Source organism: Phascolarctos cinereus, unplaced genomic scaffold (assembly GCF_003287225.1).
Source record: "Phascolarctos cinereus isolate Bilbo 61053 unplaced genomic scaffold, phaCin_HiC Scaffold_1;HRSCAF=81, whole genome shotgun sequence".
Lineage (NCBI taxonomy): Eukaryota > Metazoa > Chordata > Mammalia > Diprotodontia > Phascolarctidae > Phascolarctos > Phascolarctos cinereus.
In genome coordinates, this window is record NW_027555514.1 from 237,558,625 (window position 1) to 237,582,837 (window position 24,213).

General features: G+C 40.6%; 1 protein-coding gene across 2 annotated transcripts in view; it reads left to right on the forward strand.

Moving 5' to 3' along the window:
- The first annotated feature begins 12,337 nt into the window (after positions 1-12,337).
- Positions 12,338-24,213, forward strand: part of TBC1D15 (TBC1 domain family member 15) — a 78,351-nt gene continuing 66,475 nt past the window's right edge. For both annotated transcript variants that reach the window (XM_020968894.2, XM_020968895.2), the window contains exon 1: positions 12,338-12,441. In XM_020968894.2, coding sequence (XP_020824553.1) covers positions 12,406-12,441 — 36 coding nt within the window. In that variant the 5' untranslated portion in view covers positions 12,338-12,405. The remainder of the gene's footprint in view (positions 12,442-24,213) is intronic.

Here is a 24,213-nt window from a genome sequence, read left to right on the forward strand (position 1 = left end):
GAGGATAGGGATGAGGAGGGGAACGGCTCACTTGCTTCAGTAGGACACACTGCCCTCATGACTGAAGTACTCCCAACCCTCCAGGCCCTGAAGAAGGGAGACCCTGGGGATAATGAAGACTAATATACATAGAGGCTCAGATTCTTTTAGGAACACTGCAGCGGAGACACACTGTGTGATCCCATCCAGACAGGCCCACCAAGTGCCGGATGGCCCTGAATAAAAAGAGGAGGAGGATTGGGGAACAACCACAGTACTATTACAGACAGGAGAGTAAGGAGAAGTTTTCAGGGATGTGGTGGATGAGGTAAGACAGGTACCTTTTCCTTGGACATCCCCCACGGTCAACTTAGGTTGTTCCCACCGACAATTTTCCGAGTCTGGGCTATGGGAACCAGAACCATTAACTGCCACTCCCACATAGTGTGGGGGTTGTGCATCCATACACAGCCAGCAGCTAGGTCCTAGGTCAGGCCGGGTGGAGTTGACAACGCTATGGATGGCTCGGAGCAGTCTCATAATCGAGGGGTGAGGAGGATCTGCCTGAGGGGTCCTACTAGGAGCCAGAGGAAAAGGGAAGGAGAACCAAGGAAAAGGGGGGATGGGCAAGTAGGTGGGGGCATGTGAAACAGGGAGGGGTAGTGGAAAATAGGGAAATGCAGGGGGGGTCAAGGGAGATTGAATAGACAGTGGGAATAGATAATGGAGGGAACAGGAAGGCAGAAGTTTGAAAGGCATCTGCACAAAATCAAGGTGGGGCTAGGACTTTCAAAAGGAGATAAAGGAAGGCCTTTCTGGGGCCTATAGACAAAAGGGAGCCAGATCTGAATAAGATTAAAAGGTAAGGCTAAGGCTTTCAAAGGGAGATGAGGGTCTGGGGCCTGTGAGTCAGATTCCCTTTGAGGCAAAGAGCGAAGATCTTGGTTTGGGCCCCGCCCCCATCATCCCCCCCTCAAACAAATAGGAACCAAATTCTTTTGGTGAAAAGGGGCGGAGGTCTCTGCTTCTGAAACTGCTTCCTGCTGGCAAGGGGCGTAGAGCTGTCCCTGCCTCTCTGGGTCCCATTCGAGGGGTCAAACTTCAAAACCTGGCTGATGCCAGGTTCAGTGGACTAGAGACCTTGGGTTGGTATACAGTCATCTGGAAGTTGATGGCTCCGACCCTAGAAGAAAGGAATCTGGCAAGAATATTTAGTAAACATGGACCAAACAAACACAAGAGAAGTATGATCAGTAGTGGCCTCTGTGTTTTCTTTCTGGAGTCCCTGCAGGAACTTGGTTAAGGAAGAATTAGTGCCATCTGCCCTGAGTTCCTACTCCCCCCTTTTAGTTTTTGGCAAAGGAATCATCCAAGGAAGAGGACTGCCATAAGAGCCGGACCCATACTGCCAACCCCCCACTAAATAGTAAACAAGAGCAAACAACAATATGCATACCTTACATTAATCCACAGGCCCCAATACATACATAGATATATGAAAGAATCCATTTTAACACAGTGCATATAGGATCTTAAATGTTTCAGTCATGCCATGTTTCTCTGATGACATGGAGAAGATAAACCACAAGCCATTTCCCTTTTAACATTATTAATTGTAACACAACTTTAAACAAGTATGATATTACCCAAATAACAAAATAACATTCTCACAAACCCCTGACCTAATTGTAAAGAACCTTAACTCATATAGGAACACACACAGAACACAAGTCCCAGTTCTATAGTACCCTAAGATGTCACATTGCCTAAGGAACATTTCCAAAATGAGCCCTAAAAAGCTTGCATGCATTTCTACTCTTGTTCATAAAACCTCACTAAATTGGTACAAAAGTTCTTAAATAACACAAATTCCAGAGTAGTATTAAGGAAACTAAATTCCTAAGTATTCCAGAATCCCTCATAAGTCTTTAGTTAAAGGCACATAGAGATAGTTCAGTTTTCCCAGTCACACAGGACTAGGTTCAAACAAACAATACAACAAAGTTTACTCATAATTCGCAAAATTGCATAATTACATTAAGTCAGGTACAGATTGAACCAATCAGAGAGCTCACAATAGATTAGTTTGGAAAAGAGAGATTTACATGTAATCAGGGTAACAAAGAAAACCTTAGACAGGAATCATACAAATCAATACAACAGTATTACCTATATTAACTAACATTAAGTTCCTTGCTCATGTACAATCGGTTTAATTCATAGGCAGTTCAAAAAGGGAGCTCTGCTTCTCTGGCTTAGTGTAAAAATCCAAAACTGTGATCTTCCTACCTAAACATGCTTAAAGCTTGTATGGCCATGATAGATACATCTTGGAAGCCAATCATATCAGTCTAATCCTATTGCTTTTCTCAAAATTTGCTATCCTATTTAATTAGACATCTATCACATTACAGCTTTGTCTTATTATTGTGTGTAAACATTTCCTCCTTAGGGGGATGTTATCCCTATATTATTATTATTATGTGGCCATGAATGTACTTGCATCCTATTACGGTAACACAGGGATGTTCCAGAGGGACAGGGTCATATATCATATCAGAAGGAAAGAACTTCCTTAGCTCCATTTGATTCAAAAAGGAAATAGCACAATTGGGAAATAGAGTCAAGAAGATCCTATCTAGGCTGTGTCCAAGGTTGTCCTCAAAAGTCTTCCCAGGAACAGACTTCCACCTTTATCAGTTATCAGCCTGCAGCACATGCCATTCTACTATTGGCTTTATGGCAACTCAGACAAGTACCCTGGTAATCAAAGCTCAAAACAATAGTAAATGTCTGTCCCATAAAATCACAAATCCTGGATAATAAGAATTTAATCTCACATTGGTAATAGTAAGAGACTGATCACAGAAAAATACTACTGCTCTCATAATTACTTTAAACAATGGGAACATCTTGAGGTGAGTATAATCAATTGAACCCCAATAAGGGCCAAAAACCTGAACTAATTCTTTTTTTTTTTCAAGTGAACCAAAAACACCCCTTTCCAGGACCAGATAGAACTGACCAACATTCTTTCTGTTTGTTATCACTGAGCCCAAGATGTCTGGGACCAAACACTCTCCAGAACAATGGGACTTTTCTTATCTCGGTATCTTATGGACATAGACTATGCTATGTCATGTTAATGGTAAAAGAAACACAGATATCTTGGTCTATAATTTCAACGGACACTTTGACACCCTCCCGCTCTATTGAATTTACAACCCATTCAATTAAGAAAATTCCCTTCCCATGCCACATGTCAAACAAACATATGGAAGCTGCACTTTTTTTTTTTCAGGGCAGATGACCTTTCCCCCCCCCCATAGTTTCCAGGGATCCTGGTAAGTTTACAAAATAAGGGGAATTGCCATGTGCCCCTCCTTTTCACACACAAGTAATCAACAATCTTAGGTTTTGATATTAAAACAATAACCCCAAAACTTAGTTAACAATCTCACAAATTTTATAAATTATAACAAAACAATTTCAACTGAAAATTCCCTTTCAATAGAGACAAAATTTGAAAATATTATACTTCCTTGAATTACAATATTTAAAAGGAAATGTTACAAAACAGGATCATATAAAATGCCCCAACAGCCAAATTGACTCCTTTTTTTTTTGAAGACACAATTAATTTAACATTCTAGATTATAAAAGAAATTGCCCTTCCAGCAACATAACTAATACAATTGACCCAATAAAAAAATCTTTCTTCTTTCTAGACCCTTTCACCAGGTCCAACAGTCTCCTGGGGCCACTCTCATCCCTATAGACTGGCTTCTTTACCTTGACCCATCCCCTTTTACTCCCCATGGCTGTGTGCTGGAAGATACTTCCAGGCTGTAGCTGCTACCCCTCCCCTTCCTTCCTATAGCCAGGTGGGGGAAGGTGAATTTTGCGGGCAGGGAGAGGGGGTAAAACACTCTCTTCCTAATCTGATCTGGGCTGAAAGGGGTTAATAGAGAAACCCAGCACTGTTTGGGATCCCCACACAGAGATACCCTCTTGACTCAAGGGGAGGAAGTGGGGGAAAGAGTGACAAGATTGTAAGAGGTGTTTAAAAACTCCTTAATGATCAATCTCAAAAACTTCCAGATCTGCTAAATGTTTTAGCTGTCCCATCTTTTTCACTTCTATGTCCACCCCTTAAAAACTTAGAGTGGGGCATTGAACTTTCAAACCTACATTCTTGAGACCAGTGCCCTTTCTTATGCTACCTGAAGCAGGAACCATTGACTCTGTTTCTCTGAAAGCACCCATTTAAGGCCAATTCAAGGACACAATTTACATAGGAATGAAACTAGAAAATTCACAGTGGATTAAGACATAATTGTTATCAGTATTAAATTATTGCAACAAATTAGCTTGCAAATGGAAATTTAGTAGGCCTTCTAAAAATCATACAAAAAGATTTTGCAAAACATTACTTTGTAAAAAGTATTTCCCTTTCTAAAAAAGCTTACAGTTTATCCTGATGTTAGAAGGAATAATCACTAAACTTTCATGAAGAACATTTGTTAGAAATTTTTAAGGTATAGATATCTTTCCTTTCTACCTTAAAGTAAAAATAAACCTTTAAAAATGGAATTTATTAAAACTAAGTTGATGTAAAATGTCCTCAAGTAACATAAATAACTTCCCAAAGTACCATAACAAACTAAATTCCTAGTTGTTACACAATTCCTAGACATCAAATTTCCTTAGTCAAAAACAGAAAAAAATTCAGTTTTTATAATGCGTGAAGAACATTACCACAATAACAAATATTATCAAACTTTTAAAAATTTACTCAATTTTTATCTCTCAAGAATTCTCATTTACTCAGGAATTTCACAACACAGAAAACGTTTACACAGATTTGATAAGAATTATAGGTGAAACTTCCTCTTAAAAGCACATAAAATTTGGAAGTTTATTCTAACCCATTCATTCTCCCCTATTTATTTATTTAGTTTTTGGAGGAGTAGACAAGAATATATTCCCAAATGCAATACCCTTGTTAAGCTTAGAAATGTACTGGACCAGTATTCTGATTGCTTTTTCTTTCCCATAATGACCAGTCTTTAAAAGAACCCACCCGGGGATCTAGCCTGAAAGGTGGGTGGACATAATTCCCTCCATCTCTCCTCAAACTGCCCTTACTGTGCACTCAAAACAATCCACTTGTCTGAGTTTCCTTCAATGTACCTAAGTGCAAAACAGTGTAACAAATGTTGAAATTGAAAACCTCACATATTTACCAATTTGGATGAGCTGGGGCTCGTGGGAAAATATCAACTAAACCCAGCAAGCCGCAGTCCTCAGCACATAAACCATTTGCTATGTTCTGGTACACAAGAACTTTTCTCTTTGTCTCCACACTCAAACTTGGCCAGAGTTAGAATGCAGAGAGAGAGAAACTATTACTCATGCAAAAGTCCCAAAACCTTCTCACTTTCAAAACCTCCAGTCACACCATGCAACTAAATCATATTCCCTTCAAATTTTCTACACACACTCCTCTCTCCTACATGCTTAAACTTCCTTGCCTTTCTTTCTAATGATTTAAAATCCCCTTAAAACCTGTACATATCTCATCCCTTTCTAATTCTGACCTGACACTTCAAAAATCCTTCCCAACTTGCCCTCTACCAACCATATAACCTAAATAATAAAGTATTCTTCTCTCTTTCCCTCTCCCATCCACGCACTGCTTTGAAGCCTGTTACCTGGGGAGGAGAGGGGGAGAATGAAGGCAACTTTTCAGAGTCCTGCTGCAGCCTTTGGCTGTCTGGCTGCAAACAACCCAAAAGGGAGGGAAATGATGTACTGGTCGTATCCCCCCATTATTGCAGAACACAGACACAGACAAACAATAAGAGCCTGAACACTAACACATCCTCCCAATGGAAGTCAAAGGAACTGCCCTGGAGAAAACTGTCTGCAATCCAGTCTGACACCTGTCTTTCAGTATGAAACAGAGGTGGCTTCAGGCAGATGATTGCAAAACAGAATCTCTTAAAAACACAATCTCTACACATATAAACTAATAGACCAACACTGAGACAGAAACCAGGAACGAGACACGGGCCCAACAGAACTAAGACAGAAACCAGGAACCAGAAACCGGGTACCAGGAACCAGATACAGGCATAGTCCCGACGTCTCGGGGTGCCTGGGGGATTGAGGCACTAATTAGGTGCTCTGCCACGTCTGGCACTCGTTCCCCACCAGAAAACAGGTTTGCAAACATTTACCTCCAGAGGGTTACCAGGTCCACGAGGGCCGAAATGAGGTACAGTCGGAGTCGGGGAGGGAGGCTTCTCCTAGTCCTGAGTCCTGGGGCCCTGGAACATCATCAGGGGCCGGCTCCCCTAGAAGTCAGAACAGAACAATTCCCCCTCCCGAGGCCGATGTCCTCTCCAGGTGGGTCTCTGCAGCGACACGGTACGCTGCTATCTCGCTGGGGCCTCCAAAATGTTATACCGAGAAATGAGCGAGTTGACGACCCAAGCTAATTTTAAATTGTGGACTTTATTAGCGCGCGGCTGCCAGGGATATTCACATCCAAATCAAGCAGCCCCCATCAGGGGTTGAGCTAGGGTTTATATAGGGAGTATACAGGACAGGGAGGGGGATGGATCTTTGAAGTCTGGCAAGAGGAAGAGGTTTTTTTTGGGGGGGGCTGGTCAAGGACACCCTTCTCCCTCTGTGTAGATATGATAATGCTCTGCAAACTTTCTCACAATGGAGGCTTCCAGAGATATGATCTGAGGGCTGTGGCCTGAGCAGCCAGATAAGGATCTTGCTAAGGAATTTGGAGGTTTCCAGAGACATGATCTGAGGGCTGGAGCCTGAGCAGCCAGATAAGGGTCTTGCTAAGGAATTTGGAGTTTTCCATGGCCTAAAGGGTTCTACTACCCAAATGGTAAAATAATGTTCTGCATTACAGTCCTTATTTACTTTTGCCCTTATTTTGGTATGCCCACACCCCTTCTGCTTGGGATGCGGATATGTTCATCTATACCTAACCTCAAAACTGGTTTTCACTGGTTAGTCCATTCATCCAATCCTTCTTTCTGGCTCCCTTTGTTTAACTTCCACCTAACCAACCCTTAGATTGAATTCCTTAGGTTCCACCTGACTTTTGGGGAAATAAAAAAGCAAAACAAAACTGGCTACTTCTAAAACACAATCATCTTTCTCTCTAACTCATTTCTTCCTTCTGATGTCACTATATCTCCCCGAGATTGCTGTTTTCCAGTCTCCTATGTTTGTGTAAAAGTTATGGCCATCCATTCTGAGATTACATCTCCTTGACAGTGTATGAACAAATAGCCCAATTAACTTGACAAGGTTTGTTTTTTTCACTTTGCCTTACATTCCCCTGGATCCCTTCTTTTCTCCCTCCCAGAAAGCCATCCAATACAAAAAAAAGGGGAAAAAATCCACAAAACTGATCAAAACATTGAAAAAAAATCTGACAACATATGCAATATTCCATACCCATGGACTACTCATGTTTGCAAAGGAGATTTCTCATATCTCTTCTTTGGGGCCAAGCTTGCTCTCTGCAATTCTGCATCACTAATTTTTGATTATTTTGTGGTCATTATTCTTTCTATTTACATTGTTGTAGTCTGTGTATAAATTGTTTTCTTGGCTCTGATTTATGTCACAAAGACAACTTTTTCAAGAAATTTGACAACTAACAGGAGGAAAAAGAGGAAATGGTAATCAAATGGGCTAGAAGGGTCAAGAAAAGATTTTTTCAGGATCAGGGATTGGGGAAACCTGCTCCAGATGGGAAGAAGCCAGGGGAAAAGAGATGGAAGACACATGAGAAAGAAAGGGTGGCTGCTGGAGCAAAAATCTGAAGGATCTGAAGGACAGGATATAATTATGGAGATGGATTAAAATAATTAGTTTTAGCAAGAAATAAAAAACAATTCTTTCTTAGAGAAGGGAGGGAAGGCAAGGATAGCTGATGATGCTGAAAAGTTTTGAGGCATGGACAAGGGAGTTCAGGGGTTCCTGTTGGATCATGTAATTGTCCGGTGAGCCTGGCCAATGCAAGGGAAAAAGAAACAAGCACTTACTATGTGCCAAGGCACTGTGCTAAGCACTTTAAAAACATTATCTCATTTGATCCCCACAACAACCCAATAAGGTAGATGCTATTATTATTATTCCAGTTCTACAGTTGGGAAAATTGAGGCAGTTAATTGACTTTTCAGGGTCCCATAGCTATTAAGTCTCTGAGGCTAATTTTGAATTCAGGTCTTCCTGACTCCAGGTCCATTGCTTTATCCACCTCGCTGCTTATAGACCTTTGTAACGTACTTTTGACAGAATACTTTTGTTTCCTGCCTGCTTAGTCATGCCCCCACATATAGACACCACCCAGCCATTTCCCAGAATTGCTCCTTTCTTTCATTTGCCTCCCTCGTCTGTTCCAGATAAGACTGCAAAACCACGACTTTATCTGTGTGACATCATTTGAGGATTATATGACATGTGTTCCTTTTTTGAAACTCCCTAAAATGCTTTATTTAGGAATAAGAACGTAATATGAAATGTGTACTGGTTCAGGGATCTATGGGGCATCCCAGGAATCTTACTACATTTTTAAGCTATTAAAGCTTAAACTGTGCTAAAGTTCAAATGCGCTAACACTGTACTAGGACCTATGGAGCCCTATACAACTTTTGATGACTCCTAGGTCTAGAAAAGATACAAAAATTCAATTTAATTCAACAAGCACTCATCAAGAGCCTCCTATGTGCCAACATTATGTCAGGTGCTGGAGACACAAAGGCAAAGACACAATAGTCTTTGCCCTGAAGGAGTTTACTTTCTATTGGGGAAAATACCTTGTTGGAAGAAGAGCACTTAAGTACAAAGTGACTATAGGGACAGGTAGATGGTGCAGTGGAGAGAGTACCAGCCCTAGAGTCAGGACCTGAGTTCAAATACAGCCTAAGACATTTACTAGCTGTGTGACCCCAGGCAAGTCACTTAACCCTGGACTGCCTCCAAAAAACAAATAACAGCAAAACAAACAATTCCAATGACAAAACCAAAGTGATTATGGAGCATATGGGAGAGGAGAAGCACAGGCAGGTGGGGGATCAAAATAGGCCACTTGGAGGATAAAGCATTTGAACTGAGCCTTTGATGGAGTTTGGGATTCTGGGAGGAGATTTTTCTTTGGATATGGAACAGTCTAGTTGTGAAGTACATATTCCTCGAAAAGTCAAAGAATATTTTATATGTGAGGAACACAGTCCAAATTTGCTGAAACATGGATGGTGGTGAGCAGGAATAACAGGAATTAAGTATGGAAAGAGAGATCAGAGCTAGATTGTGAAGACTTTAAATGACAGATCGAGGCATCTGTATTTTATCCCAGAGGCAACAGAGAATCCCTCAAGCTTCTTTAGCAGGAAAGTGATGCAGTCAGACCTGCATTAGGTCCCCGTATCACCTTTCCTTGAACTGGACCAACTCCAAAGAACCCTGGCAGTCTTTGTAATACCTAGATTTGTGACGCTGATATTCCTGGGGATAAAAACCCTGCCAATTATTAACTCTGAATTGAATGTTGTGCCATTTCACAAAAGCTGGCTGGTTCCCATCTGAAGTAGACCCACGGGTTTGGGGGAATTTAAGAGCCACAGGTGACCATGGGCAGAATGCCCACGTTCCTATTGAGTATCCTTGCCAAAAGACATGCTTGATGGACCAAATAGTGAGTGTGGATTCCTTCGTTGGCTCAAAAGCGAACACGTGAGAAAAAGTCTTGCTGGGCTTGACAGAAATAACTGGTCTTATCAGACTGGTACAGATGGCCTCAATTTTCTTACTCAAGCTAGAGGCCAAGTCACGTGCTTTAAGTGTGATGGGTGGAGGAAAGAAAAGGTTGGTGACTGCTACTCTGAGGAATGAGAGAGGAAGTCTATTTCCTCAGTCTGGAATGTGTTCTGGCCAGTCTTTGTGTCTGGAAATGCTACCAGTCTTTCTAGGCTCAACTAAAAGGCCTCCTATTCTACAGCTACCCAGTCAAAAGTGTTACTACTCTCTACGCCCCTACAATATTTCTATTACTCAAATGGTAATTATCACATATTGTCTTGTGCTATATTTGTTTTTGTACTCAGATCTCCTATTAGATTGTAAGGTCCTTGAAGGCAGAGACCATCTCTTCTTGTTTGTTTTTGTACCTTTCAGAGCACCTAGTGTGATATCTCTATCTCCACCCATTTATATGTACATATTTGTATATGTATATACACATATGGAATATGCAAATACATACAAGGTTCATATAGATATATACCTATTTGTGGGATATATGCCCAAAAAATACAAGTTAATTTTAGGGGCAGTAAGTGGCATTTGGGGGTGGGGTGGCATCAGGGAAGGCCTCGATGTCAGAGGGGGCACTTGCAAACTGAGCTTTGAAAGCCATTAGGAGTTCTAAGGAGCAGAGTGAGAAGAGACAACATTCCAAACATAGGGAAGAGCTTATGCAAAAGCTCAGTGAATGTGGTACAGTGTGTGAGGAATAGATCATGAGGACAGTTCATGGAAATTATATAAGAGAAACCCAGAAAGGCAACTTGGATCCACATTGTGAAGGGTTTTAAATTGCAAACAGAAGTTTGTATTTGACAAAACAAGAGGCAAAAGGGAGCTACCTGACTTTCCTGAGGAGGCGAGTGACATGGTCTGACTTTTGCATTAAAGAAAATCACTGTAGCTGTGATGTGGAGTATAGGTTGAGATAGGGAAAGGGGAGAGGCAGGGAAACCTATTAGGATGCTACCTACTGCAGTGATCCTGAAGAGAAGTGATGACAGTCTGAACTTAAGTTCTCAGGGCCTCAGTTTTTTTCCTTTGTAAGATAATAGGGTTGGACTTTCTAAGGCTTCTTCTAACTCAAAAATTTATCTGAGAAGTAGCATGGTATAAAAAAATGGCCTTGAAGCCAGAGAAACCTGGCTTCACATCCCATCTCTGATACACGGTGGCTGTATGATGCTGGGCTATCACTTAATCTCTCAATGTATCCCAGACAACTTCCAAATATTACAAATTTAGGATCATTGCTTTAGAGTTTGAAGGGACCTCAGAGGTCACCTAATCTAGCCCCCCTCATTTTATAGTTGAGGAAACTGAGGCCCAATGAAGTTTAAATGAATTGTCCAGGATCACACAGGTAAAAAATAGCTGGGCCAGGATTTGAACCCTTCCAATTCCCCTATCCCACATTATTTCCATTGTACCAGTTGCTGCAAAGGAACTGATATGCATTATCAGAGTTTCTTCATCCAGGAGTTCACCATCTCTCTGAGAACTTTGATGGAGACAGCCCAGGATCTCCAACTGAACTAGTCCTTGGATTGGCAAAGTCTCAACATCAGAACCAAATAAGATTGCATTGATAAAAATCAATGGAAATTAAATCATTATTTTTAATTTTTTTTTTTTGATGAGGCTGGATTTGAGCTCAGGTCCTCCTGACTCCAAGGCCCGAGCTCTATCCACTGCGCCACCTAGCTGCCCTTGGCAATTAAATTAAAGAAGACATTACCACTGCACCTTAAAGACCATCATGGGGCGTTTCCATCTCACCTGCGGTTGAAATCTCCCATAAACGTTATTTCCTTCTATTGGCACGTAAACTCTTTGAGAGCTGGGAGTTTTAATGTTGTTGGAATTAAATGTATTTCTGGGGACCAGTCATGGTGATAAATTTTGCTGGATGTTGCAGCTGACTTGCAGTTGAAACCTCCCATATGTGTTATCTGCCCCATTAGAATATAGGTCCCTAGAGCAGAGACTGTCTTTTCTATTTGTAGCCTCAGCCAGTTGCACACAACTTTGAATATAAGGGTTTCATAAACGCTTCATTCATTCATTCTCCCCGACTAGAATGGAACTTGCCAGCGGGGACTGCCAGTCAATAAGCATTTATTAAACGCCCACTGTGTGCCAGGCACTCTGCTAATAAGCGGGGCGGTTTCACATTTTGTACTTATGTTCCCAGGGCGCGGCACACCGTTTGGCACGCGCCAGACACTTAATAAATACTTGCAGATTCCTTAGTTTTAGGGTTTTTTTTTTACATTTTGTTGGATTGATTGATTTTCTAAGTAGGGTGACAGCCAGGTGAGTAGAGAAAAAGGATTTGAAGCGAGAGATGTGTGTAACTGACACTGCTCCTAATGCTAGTTCCTAATCAACCAGGACCATCAATCACATTCCAAGCGAGAACAGTTCCCCCTAGTTCAAAAGCTCCAGTACGCAAGCGCAGCTCCCTCTCTCCTCCATGCCCCTCCCCCTACGCCCTCCGCCCTTAGTTTCAGCGGATGTTGTGGTGTGTTGCGGCAAAGCACGTGAGAGGCTGCTACGTCATCACGAGCACGCGAAGACAACATGGCGGCCGCGGCGGCGGGTGTCGGGAGCGGGAAGGTAAATAACGGCCCTGGGGCTCCAAGGAGCCTCTGATTTTCTCTGGGGGACGGCAGGAGGGGACACTGCCCCCTCCCCCTCCACTGGACTGAGGCGGGAGGCTCTTCCTTTTTCCCCTCCCCTCTTCCGAACCTTGGCCCGGTCAGCCGGTGGCGGGACTTAGGGGAAAGAGGACGTGGCGGTGACAGCTGCCCCCTCCCCCCGCCTCCGTACCTGCGTCGGCCCCATCCTCTTCCCTTCCCGTGGGCCTCCGCGGTCGAGCCGTTCCACCCCTCCCCCAACCCCTTCCTCACTTGAGCGTGTAGAGCTTCGAGCCCTTTAGCTTCCCGTGAACCTCCGCGCCGGGGGCGCCCTTCTTCCCCTTAGCTGGTAGAGCTTCAAGCCCCTTCCCTTCCCGTGAGCCTCTGTGGTCTGCCCCCCTTCTCCCTTTAGCGGGTAGACCGTCGGGTCCCTTCTGTTCCCGTGAGCCTTCGCGGCTAAGCCACCCCCACCCCTCCTCGCCCAGGGGGTGTGTCTGGTGAAGGGGGCGGGGGTCGTCTCGGGCTGTGACAGTTTTGAGCCCCTTCTTTTCCTGTGAACCTCCGCGCCTCAAGGCCCGCTCTGCTTCTCGCTGGGCTCTCCCCGCCTCCCGCTGTTCTTGTTCTTCTTCGGTCTCCTCACTGTAGGGGAGGGCGGCACAGTTTTAGGTGGGGCGGGCATGGGGGGCCTGGCGGGGGCCTCTGGTTCAGGATTTCAGGTCATGGCCTAGTGTGTGCGGGGCAGTCACTTCATACCAACAGATAGCTACCTAAGGAATTGGTGTCAGCATTTTCCAGCTTTATGTGCTTGGTAAACATTGCTGGAGAAGATGAAACATTGAACGCTTAAGGCCTGTTTACCCTTTTTTAGATTAGTACAATAAGGCGCACCCCCCCATCCCTCCCGTGTTGTTGTTGTTGTGGGTAATTTAAAATTTTCTCTAAGTTAATCATTTTAGGTGTCCACCCCCGAAGACACTCCAACCCTTGTAACAAATATGCTGTTAATCCCCACATAGGCCAAATCCATAGACATGTGTCTCATTTAACATCTTGAGTCTGTCACCTCTTTGGTAATAAGTCTCAGATTATGCTTGTTGACATGTCAGGACGAGGAGGGAGAAGCATACTTTATCATTCGTTCTCTGGAATTCTTCTCCTTCCCTTTCTTCACTAGACAAATGTGGTCCCTATCTCCGCTTGGAGTGCCATACCCTTACCTGTGGGTGCTCTGTCCATAGGAATATAATTTTTGGTGTCTTATATTTGGTAAGCTATTTTGAGATTTGGTGGCTAGATTTTAAAACAACTTTATTATTTTTTTGTTTTCGGAATGCTAGGACAACTTACTTTTTGTCTTGTGTAGTTTTCATTTATGATTTCTTGAACTATAGCTCTGGAAAAAAAAGCTTTAGCAGTGATTAATCGCAATTCAAATGGAGCTACTTGACTAAACCTTTAAATCCAAATTACTCTGGCTTTCAAAGGGTCAATAATAGGCCCTAGCCCAGGCCTCCTCATTGTTTAGATTTTGATGGCTTAGAATGAATGTAAAGGGCAGTGGTTTTCTGTTTGGTCCAGAAACTCTGAGGGTCTTCCCCTCCTGGATTGATATTTTTGTGATGGCAAATTAAGCCATCTTTTGTCTTAGTTCTTACCTCCTTAGTCATTGGATGAGAGTTGACTCAGACAAATGGAGACCTGGGAAAGACTTAATTTAGAAAGGCCGAGGTCACTTACTGTATGCTGGGCCATTACAAATAGTCTTGACTTTTGTCTTGTTACTAGACTCCAATGACTGGAGGGGAGAGTAAGGATGATGATTTTGCTAAGCTCTGTCTCATGAACACTTCATGAACAAGTTAGACACCACCTGTGATGCCTTTGCTCCTTTTAGAGAATGAAGGACAAAAAAGTGACTTAAGATTGTTTGTACTTAAAGCAATATTCTCAATCACTTGGGGGCTTTTTCGATTTAGTGTAAGGACTGCTATGCTTAGGAATATAGAAAATTAGGATCTCTGTAGCCTTGGCTCTGAGATACTCCATTCCCTGTGCCATTTTTATCACCTGTAAATCGGGATAATAAAGAGGCAGGACACTGGGTTTGAATTTTCTCTCAGACAGGTCACTTAAGGCCATTGGCAAGTCAGTTAAGCTCCCCGAATCTATTTCTTAATCTGTAAAATTGGTTGTTGGAAAGAAAACTTTTTGCAGTTTGTAAAGTGCTTTGTAAATCCTTAAAGTGATAATAAGTAAAGCACTTTGAAAAAAGGAAAATTTCTGAAAGTGTAATGCAAAGTACGGATTCCTTCTTTGAACTATTTATACATTGAAGTTTCATTTTTTGAATTTTCCTCTCTCTGTTTTCCTTCTTCCACTACACTATTTCTGTCATTTTGTTTACAAAAGATTTTTTCAGGACTGCCTCTTGATTTGCATACTTTAGGTAACTGCTATTTTGGCTTGAATCAGAATTTTCAGAGGGCTACACATTCCAGGTCTTCATTGGCTTTGGAAGGGACTGGGAAATTGAGTCTGGTATTCAGTGATACAGAGCAGGCCTGTACAACTTGTGACCTGCCAAAGAATTTCTGTTGGCCTGCAGGTTGTGCAGGCCTGATATAGAGTCTTCCCCCAACGCCTGGGGAAGAGGAGGAAGGTGTCCAAATATCAGTTCAGTGTTCCCTGAATAGTTAGGAGGGGCAGCTAATCTTCATTCAGTCAGTATCATTCCTGGGCTCCTCTTTGTTAGGCTCTGGGGGATATAAGTACAAAGAATGAAACAGAACTCTCAAATCAGTCTGTTTGGCAACTACTATTTGTCAGGTACTGCTAAGCTTGGAACTGCAAAGATAGGGGAAAAACCAGTAGCTCTCAAGGATCTCACGTTTTAATGGAGGAAACAACTCATGAGGAGCTTACATTCTAAAGGGAGAGATGAGAAGTACATATGTAAATAAATACAGTTGAAAAAATATAATTGAATACAAGTTAGTTAAATACAAGGTGGTTTGGAAGGGAGGGCATTAGCAGTTGGGATCAGGAAAGGTTTCATCCACAACCCAGAATGTTCAGTTGGGTCTTAAGCAGGCAGGGAATTGGTTGTATGGTTTGTATCCTTGTTATTGAGAGAGCCCAGAAGAATATTTTAGTGACAAAAAACAATCACTACAGAAGTTTAAATAATAAAGGACAGTGTTGGTTTGGAAACAAAGTGTCAGTGGAATAAAATTTTTTAAAAAATGGAAACTTGTATGATTTTAAAGTGGGCTAGAAAAGGGAGTGGATAAGAGGAAGTAATATTAATTGCCATTTACCTAGTGCACCTGATGGTGATGGCTTACTTGAAATTTCTTTGAGCTTTGTTTCTAATTTTTTTTGTTAGGCAAGTGAGTACCATGGTTCATGGAGTTTGCATTCTGAAGAACCAAGCATGTGAAAAAGGAAAGAAAAGCTTACACCATTTTAAATTGTTGATAGCATATACAAAAATATGGTAGAATGTGTTTTAGTGAAGAGGAAAGGAGAGAAAAGAGAAGGTTATTTTTAGAAAGGCATACTTAGGTACAGCGTCAGGAAAAAAAAAAAGCTTTTACAATGAGAGCTGTCCAAAAATGGAATGGCTGCCTTGGATTAGAATTGGGTTTTCCCTTTTTGGAAGTCTGATGATCAGTTGTTTGGTATGTTGTACAAGGGATTTTTGGTCATATATGGGTTGGACCTTGAGGTTCCTTAAAGATCTTAATTCTTAGAGAATAACACTTGGATATTTCATTTATCCATCATTTTATCTGTAAAATGAAGGGGGATTAGATCAGAGGGCCACTAGTCTCTTCCAGTTCTAGATCTTTGATCCTGTTAACAGTAAGATCCAAAAGGAAATCCAGCCACTCTCTGCATTAATAGGTTCTTTAATAAATTGAAAAAAATTAATCTGATGGCCTGCTGAGAGGGAACAATAACTGTATTTGCATTTCCGTAGTACTTTTTTTACAAAACACTTTTCTTACAGAAATCCTGTGATTTTGGTAAATCTGAGTTATGAAGTTAATTTCCATTATGCTAAGCTCCAAACCACTGTCCAGATTATTTTGTTATACTTCAGTTTTGATATGTTATTTAGATCATATGTTGGTACTTTTTCTTATATAGAGATTTGATTTTTAATAGTGTTAGTGATAAGAATTTGATTGACTTCTGCTACTTATAGTCATACTAACAGGTATATAACATAATCATGAGTTCGTTATACAAAAGAGACACTTAGAATGAATTGAGGTAAACTACACATGCTCAGAAAGCTCTCTCTCTTCCCTTTCTATGCCAACCTCTTCCTTACTTTATTGCATTGAATTTTAACTCATTGCAGCAATCTGTAATTTTAGTAAAGAATTACAGCTTTTGATATAGTCAAACACTTGACATTGTTAGGAGAGGAAGTAGTAGCAAGTAGGATAATACCTCAGAATAGGAGTGAGGTATTATTAAGTCTTGGCCGAATTTTTTTTTCTCCCTTTCTTTTTTTTTTTTCATTATTTTATTCCCCTAGTTCCGTGATACAAGGGACGATTTATTGGGCATAGCTGCCTATACAACCTTCGGATAATATCCAGCCAATAGATTTTAATTCCTGTGAAGAAATAATGATAATATACATTGCAGAAATGTTTCATTTTTCTAAACTCATCAACAAATGATACTAAGCGTTTTTACTGTATCTAGTTAGTAACATGTACTCTTTACAACTCTTTTCATTGAAAGTTTGTCTTTGAATTAGTACAAATTTTGTTATTGATCTTTTTAAGAAGGATCTTCCTACCCTGAGGATTGAGGTGATAGGTTATTGCAAATGATTTATACCTCCATATATACTTAAGTCATCTTATATAATAAACAGTGCTTTCAGAAACAATAAAAAACCATCTTACATAATAAACAATGCTTTCAGTAGATTGAATAAATATTTTGCTTATATTCATATTTTTCAAATGCATATAGATGTTAAATGAAGGCATTAAGATACAAAATCACTTAAAATTTCTGAATTCACAGTAGAAATTCACTTTAAATACTAGTAGTAGTGAATTTGTATCTTAATGCCTTCATCTAACATCTAGATAGGTAGTTGTTTTGAAGCGTAGTCTTGGAGAGCCTTAAAACTGAGGTCTTTTGTCACTTTGAGTCCAGCTTTCTGTCAGCTGTGACTGACTGACTCTCTTCTCCTTTCTCTTCTTCCCCAGTGATGGGCAGAATCTACTTTTTCCAGTTGGATTGTAATAATTGGGAGGAGGGAGAATACATCTTTCATCCAATTTGTTTTGTCAGTGTGGATGGTTATATTGATCTCTTCCAAATAATTATGGATCTCACTGAGATAGATTTGTAGTGTTCCATTGACATTAGTATGATGCTATTTACCATTACTTGGAAAATTTTAGAAAATTTGGAATACTTGGAGTTTTAAAATTTTGAAAAAAATTGGAAAATTCACTAACATTTAGAGTTACTTAAAAATGTATAGGCTGTGTTTTGAAAGTAGAGTTTTCTGTCTTAAGGTGAAGCCTGGTGGTGATGATGTAGATTTACTCTGAGTAGGTATTGATGATCTCCTGAGGCTCCTTTCTTACTCTGGGATTCTATGATTCTACAACTCAACTTTTACCTTGACCGTCTTCCCAGGCAAGTGACTGTATTGATTAGTTCATCTTAGGACACCCAACTGTCCTTAGAGGATAAAGAATTGACAATTACAAGTAGCTAAATTTTCCTGTTGCATACAAAGGTGCCTTCTGATTGGCCCTCTTTTCATCCAGCATCTGTACTTTACTACTTTGCTTGAAGCAAGTAAATGTTCATTTTTATTTTTAGTATGCTTCTTTTTTGATCCACAGTTCTCTTTGTTCTTCTCTGTGCTTTTATGTTTTACAAATTTTATTGATATCTTTTTTTTATATCACCTTTACTAATTAATGTATTCTTCTCTACCTCCTTTCTACCTCCATCCCTTGTAACAAAGAATAAAAAAGACAAAAAGCAGTTCAGCAAACCAACCAGTACATCCACTGGGCTTGACAATATATGCAGTGTTCTATGCCCTTAGCTACTTACCTTTGTAAAAAAAGGAAAGAGGGTGAATTTTTCCTTTCTCCTTAAGGACCAAGCTTAATCGTTATAATGATAGAGCCTTCAGTTTTCTTTGTTGTGCATTTTTACATTATTGTAGACATTGTGTGTATTTTTTTCTGCATCAGTTCTTATAAGTTTCATTTTTCTCTGTATTCATGTACCACAATTTCTTCTTAATTGTCTCCTATCACTTCTCTAATACTTTTTTTGGGGGAGGGTGGAAAGGTTGACTTTTTTGTATTATTAACCTAATCATAGCACATCTTTAGTTCTCTACATTTTTCTTTTATGTTCATTGTAGCTGTATGTTCTGGAGACTTTGTCAATATTGTTCTTGGGTTTGGAACTGTTCCAGAAGTCTAGATACCAGTTAGCAGAGATCTCATTTTAGCTAATAGTCATTTCTTTAGAAAGGGTTTTTTGATACTGTTTTCCCTAGCTTGTTATTCTTTTTAGATACTGAAACAATTTTTTAGTATCAAATTATGTATTACTACTTGGTTATAATTGACTTGTAAAGTTTAGGGATGCAGATTCTTGTGTGTCCATGTTTGCAGAGAGATTTGAGCCAGTGATTTACTTAAACTTGTTAGGCTTATTTTATATTTTAGTGTTTTCACTTCATTCCTAGTTTTTGAAAACCTAATGCATACTTATAATGAAAAGACTTCAGATACATTAATTATGGGAACATTTTGGAGGAGTTTTTACTGCTGTGTACAGTGTGGCTTTATGTTTTCAAGAGAACAAGCATTTACAAAAATTTATTGTTTAGGGAGGCAGCGTGATTTTTTTTTGCTGTGTATTTTGTATTTTAAAGTACAGACATATTCTTCACCTGCCTAACATTAATTGATTCTGTGACACCATAGTGTTAGTATTGGGGTGGGGAGGGCAGTTAATTTCCTAGAGAAAAATGTTATTAATGGAAGATACTTTCTGGGGTAGCCAAACTGTGAAAGTTAACCTGAAATTGTAATAGAGACTTGGAATGAGGGTGCTGAATTCAGTGGCATATGAAAAAATCGATCAGACTAAGGAGCATTGGTTTGGGGTGGAGGAAAAAGTAACACATTGAAGGAGAAGTCATGTTCTTCCTTCTCCCTCCCCCCCCACATCTTTTTGTTGTTTCTAAGTGAGAGGAAGAAGCAGCTACATTTATGATAGGGGCATTTGGATCGTGGGGTTTCTCTTCCCTCTTCCTTTGGAGAGTGCATCCCCACCCATCCAGGTACAGATGACAGGAAAAATAAAACAACAAAAAAACTTTAAGTGTCTTTGTAATTCTTGGAGTTGAATGGGGGAATGGAGAAAAAGTGTTAGTGAAGTAGTGTCTAGAAAGTGGAGGGAATGAAAATGTGTCATGGTAGAAACGGGGGGGGGGGGGAACCACCTGTGGCATTCAACTTATTCAAACCTCTTAGCAGGATTTGTTTTGGGTACTGCAGATGTACCAATGGCACATCCATTTGACACTGTGAGAGTATGCTTTCAGATGCAGAGCATAGAGAAACTTAAGAGACTTTGCACTCTTTATAACTGATTATAAAGCAAGAAATTTCTTTATAGACTTTCTTTTTGGAAAATAACTTCCATTTATATTAAACTAGTTGCTTGCCTTAACTTCCTGGTTAATTAAATTAGAGGATCTTGAAATGGTTCTCAAGTGTTTATTGTGGTGCTTCAGGGCTTTTAAAATTCTTCATGCCAACTTCTTTCTTCCCTCTCCTTAATGACACAGTTGAACACTGATTTCATCAGTATAGGTACTTCTCTGTTGATTCAGAAGTGTAATACCCCTGGACTCAGCAGACACTTAAGCATTTTTATTGATATCTTTGTTTTTGCATCCTCTCACTTGCTGATATGTCCCTTCCTTTCCCTTATTAAAGAGTGCCATCCTTTATAATAAGAAATAAAAAGAAAGAAAAAAATAGTCCAGAAAAACTAACCGATACATTTGGTCTATCATTATATGCAGTGTTCCACATCCATAATGTCCCCATGTGTGTTCTCATTCATACCTCTTATTGAGTACAAAGCTTACACTATTATGTAATGTTCACTTTTAATTAAAATAAAATTACCTTTGTTGTGGTCATTGTGCATAGTATTTTCCTGTTAATTCACATCACATCAGTTTGTGTATCTTCCCATGCTTCCCTGTATTTACTTTCATTTATTTCTTACACTACAATAATACACCATTAAGTTAGTGTAACGTAGCATCTTTAGCTTTTCTTCCACCAGTGGACATCACTTTGCTTCCATGTCTTTGTACTACAAAAAGTGCTGCTATAAATATTTTGGTGTATATTGGCCCTATTTCTCTCAGCAGTCATTTTCCTGAGTTACTGTGGCTCGGAGAACTTATATCATGGTTACGTTTCTAGTGATGAGCCTTTGAGAATTTAGACTGCGCATGTAATTTGTTGCTGGGCCCATGATTATAGAAAAATTTAAATTGCTGATGATCCAGAGGGCAAAACACTCATTGTGGCTATATGTGTATGTTGCATCTTATTACTGGTGATTACTTGCATGTTTGAAAAAAAATATCAAGAATGTGTATAACCAGAAACAAAGATGGGGCAGTCATGGCAGGAGAAAAACAAATAATAATAGCCTTTGAGGAGTAGGCCAGGGCAAGTATCTCAGGTTGAAATTGGAAAGAAATGAGACACTTGTCCATCCAGCAGTTCACAAAAAGGTTTACTTAACTAGGCCAGGCAAAGTGCATTTAGTTGAGGATATGGAGTTGCTTCACCTGAGTGCAGTTTCCCTGCCTCTTGTGTTACCCATAGTGGTTCTTCTGTCAGGCCTCAGGGCCTTCCTGAAGCTCCTCCATATTATTTGTATTTAGGTGACCAGAAAGCCCAGTCTATGGCCTGAGCCTTAGTTCCTTGAGCCAATCAAGTCTCAAGAACAGTTTTAGTGTCTTTTAAGGAAAGGAACTAGCCTAGCTAGCTCACCTTGCAGGGGATGGTGGTAGATATTTCTCCTACCATAACTGTGAACCACAAAATATTAGAAAATGTCAAGGAAGGCCCCTGGTGAGTTGAATAGATCATCTTTGGAGATTTATGGATGGACAGAAAACATAGAATGAGAAAGCATGAGTGGGTTATGTGTGATATTCATATTTACAGGAATCACATTAGTTAAATCTTAGCTCAGTCAGAGTATTGAAATGAGAAAGAGTGAATGAATTTTTGAATACTTCTAGTTAGAGGGATCTCACTTCTACCTCATGAGGCAGTCCAGTCCATTTTGGGACAATTTCCAGTTGTTAGTTTTTCCTTATTTAGAGCCCAGACCTCACCTTATAAATTGTTGATCTAAAATTACTGATGGTGGTGTCTGTTACTACCTCAGTTTTTTGTTTCTCCTATTTCATGTTTTGGGGGTAGGAGTTATAATTCTGAGCGCCAGTTGCCTTATCATTGGGTCATCTTTCAGAGCTCTAAATATCTGTTGTAGTTTTTAGCACACTAACAATCTCACTGGGATTAAGTAACTAGATACATGCAAAATGCGTACAGAGTAGATAGAAGATAACTTGAGAAAAGTCACTTGTAGAAGAGACCTTCTCCAGGAGGTGGGATTTGAGCTGATTCTTGAAGGAAGCCAAATAAACGAAGAGGCAGACGTGAGGAGGGACAGTGCTCCGAGTAGGGGAGAGATAGTCGGTGCAAAGGCATGGAGACTGGAGGTGGAATGTGGTATTTGAGCTGCATCATAGAGTACATGGAGCAGAGTAGGGAATAAGAAGACTGGAAAAATAGGAAGGGGTTATGAAGTGCTTTAAATATCTAACAAAGGACTTTGAATTTGATCCTGGAGGTGATAGGGAGCTACTATGAGTTTACTGAGGAGGGTAGCAATGTGTGTGATGTAGCTGGACCTATATTTAGAAAAATTACTTTGGCAGCTGAGTAGTGGAGGATGGATTAGACTAGAATAGTAGGGAGATACTTAAACATTTTTTCTTTTGGCTAGGCAGTGGGATTAAGTGACTTGCCCAAGGTCACACAGCTAGTAAGTGTTATGTGTGTGAGGCCAGATTTGAACTCAGGTCCTCCTGACTCTAGTGCCAGTGCTCTGCCCACTGTGCCATCTAGCTGCCCCGTAAGCATTTTTTAATCACTTAATTTGTGCTAGGCACTGTGACAAGTGTCAGATTTACAAAATAAGAGTAAGCCCTCAAGGAAGATCTTACATTCTTTTGGCAGCTGAAGAGGATTTATTGGAGTTGGATGAGACTTTAGCTGGGAAGATCGGAGAAGGCTATTGCAGTAGTGCAGGTGGAGAGCTGATGAAGGCCTCAATCAGGTTTGTGGCTCTGTGGGTAGAAAGAAGGGGATTGTTTTTGCATTGGGCCTGTGTTTGGCCAATCCCCTGGTAGTTGGGTAGGCATTTGAATAAAATGTGATAGACAGAGGTCATTTGACAGTTAACAAAAGATTTACTTAGTCTTAGTAAGCTTCCCTGCCTCTGTTGTATCCCAAGCAAGCATCAGATAGCTTCTGGAGCTATTTAGTGCTCAGGGAGCCAGGGAATGTTATTTAAGCCTTTGGAAACCTGAGGCAAGCAAGTCTTGAGAATGGATTTAGGGGGCAGCTAGGTGGCACAGTAGATAGAGCACCAGCCCTGGAGTCCGTGGACCTGAGTTCAAATCCGGCCTCAGACACATGATAGTAGCTGTGTGACCCTGGGCAAGTCACTTAACCTTGACTGCCTTGCCCCCTCTCAAAAAAAAAATGAGTATGGATTCAGTACCTTCTATTGACAAGTTAGGACAACTTGCAGTTAGGCTGGGGGCATTATGGTTTTGCTGCTACAGAGATAGATATGAGAGATTTTGTGAAGGTAGAAATGACAGGATTTAACAATGATTAGATATGTGGTGTGAAAGTAAGGAATTGAGAATGACACTAACTTAAGGCTTAAGGTTTTGAGAGTTAGAATTCCAGGCATGTGAGACAACCAGTGAAACTGGTCTGAATCTGGTGATGGGAGGAAGCCAGAGTCACTGAATTGTAGACTATGTACAAAGTGTAAAAAAGATTGGAAAGCTGATGGAGAGCCAGGCAGCGAAGAGGTTTAAAATCAGAGCTTTTTATACCTCATGCTAGAGGTAATAAGGGAACCACTTTGATAACTAGATGAATGATATATGGAGTGGTAGAAACTGAGGCAACTTGGAGGCCAGGAGGCCAGCTTGCAGGCTGTTGCAGTAGTCTAGGTGTAAGGTGAGAAGGGCACCAAGGTGGTGGCCGTGTCAGATGAGAGAAGGGAGTATAGTAGAAATATTGAAAAGTTAGAATAGATAGGACTTGGCAACAGATTGGATAGAGGTGGTGGCGAGAAGAGAATTAGGAGTTGAGTTTGTAAGACTGAAAGACTGGGAGGATGTTGGTGCTCTTAGTAGGTAGTAATAGGGAAGTTAAGGGAAGAGGACGGTTTTTTGGGAAAGCCGATAAGTTCACTTTGAGTATAATGAGTTTAAGATGTCTATGGGACATCTAGTTTGAGATGTCCAGTAGGCAGTTGGAGATGCCAGTTTAGGTAAGTAGAGAAGGAGGATTGGATAAATAAATATGCCTGAGAATTATCTGCAGAATGT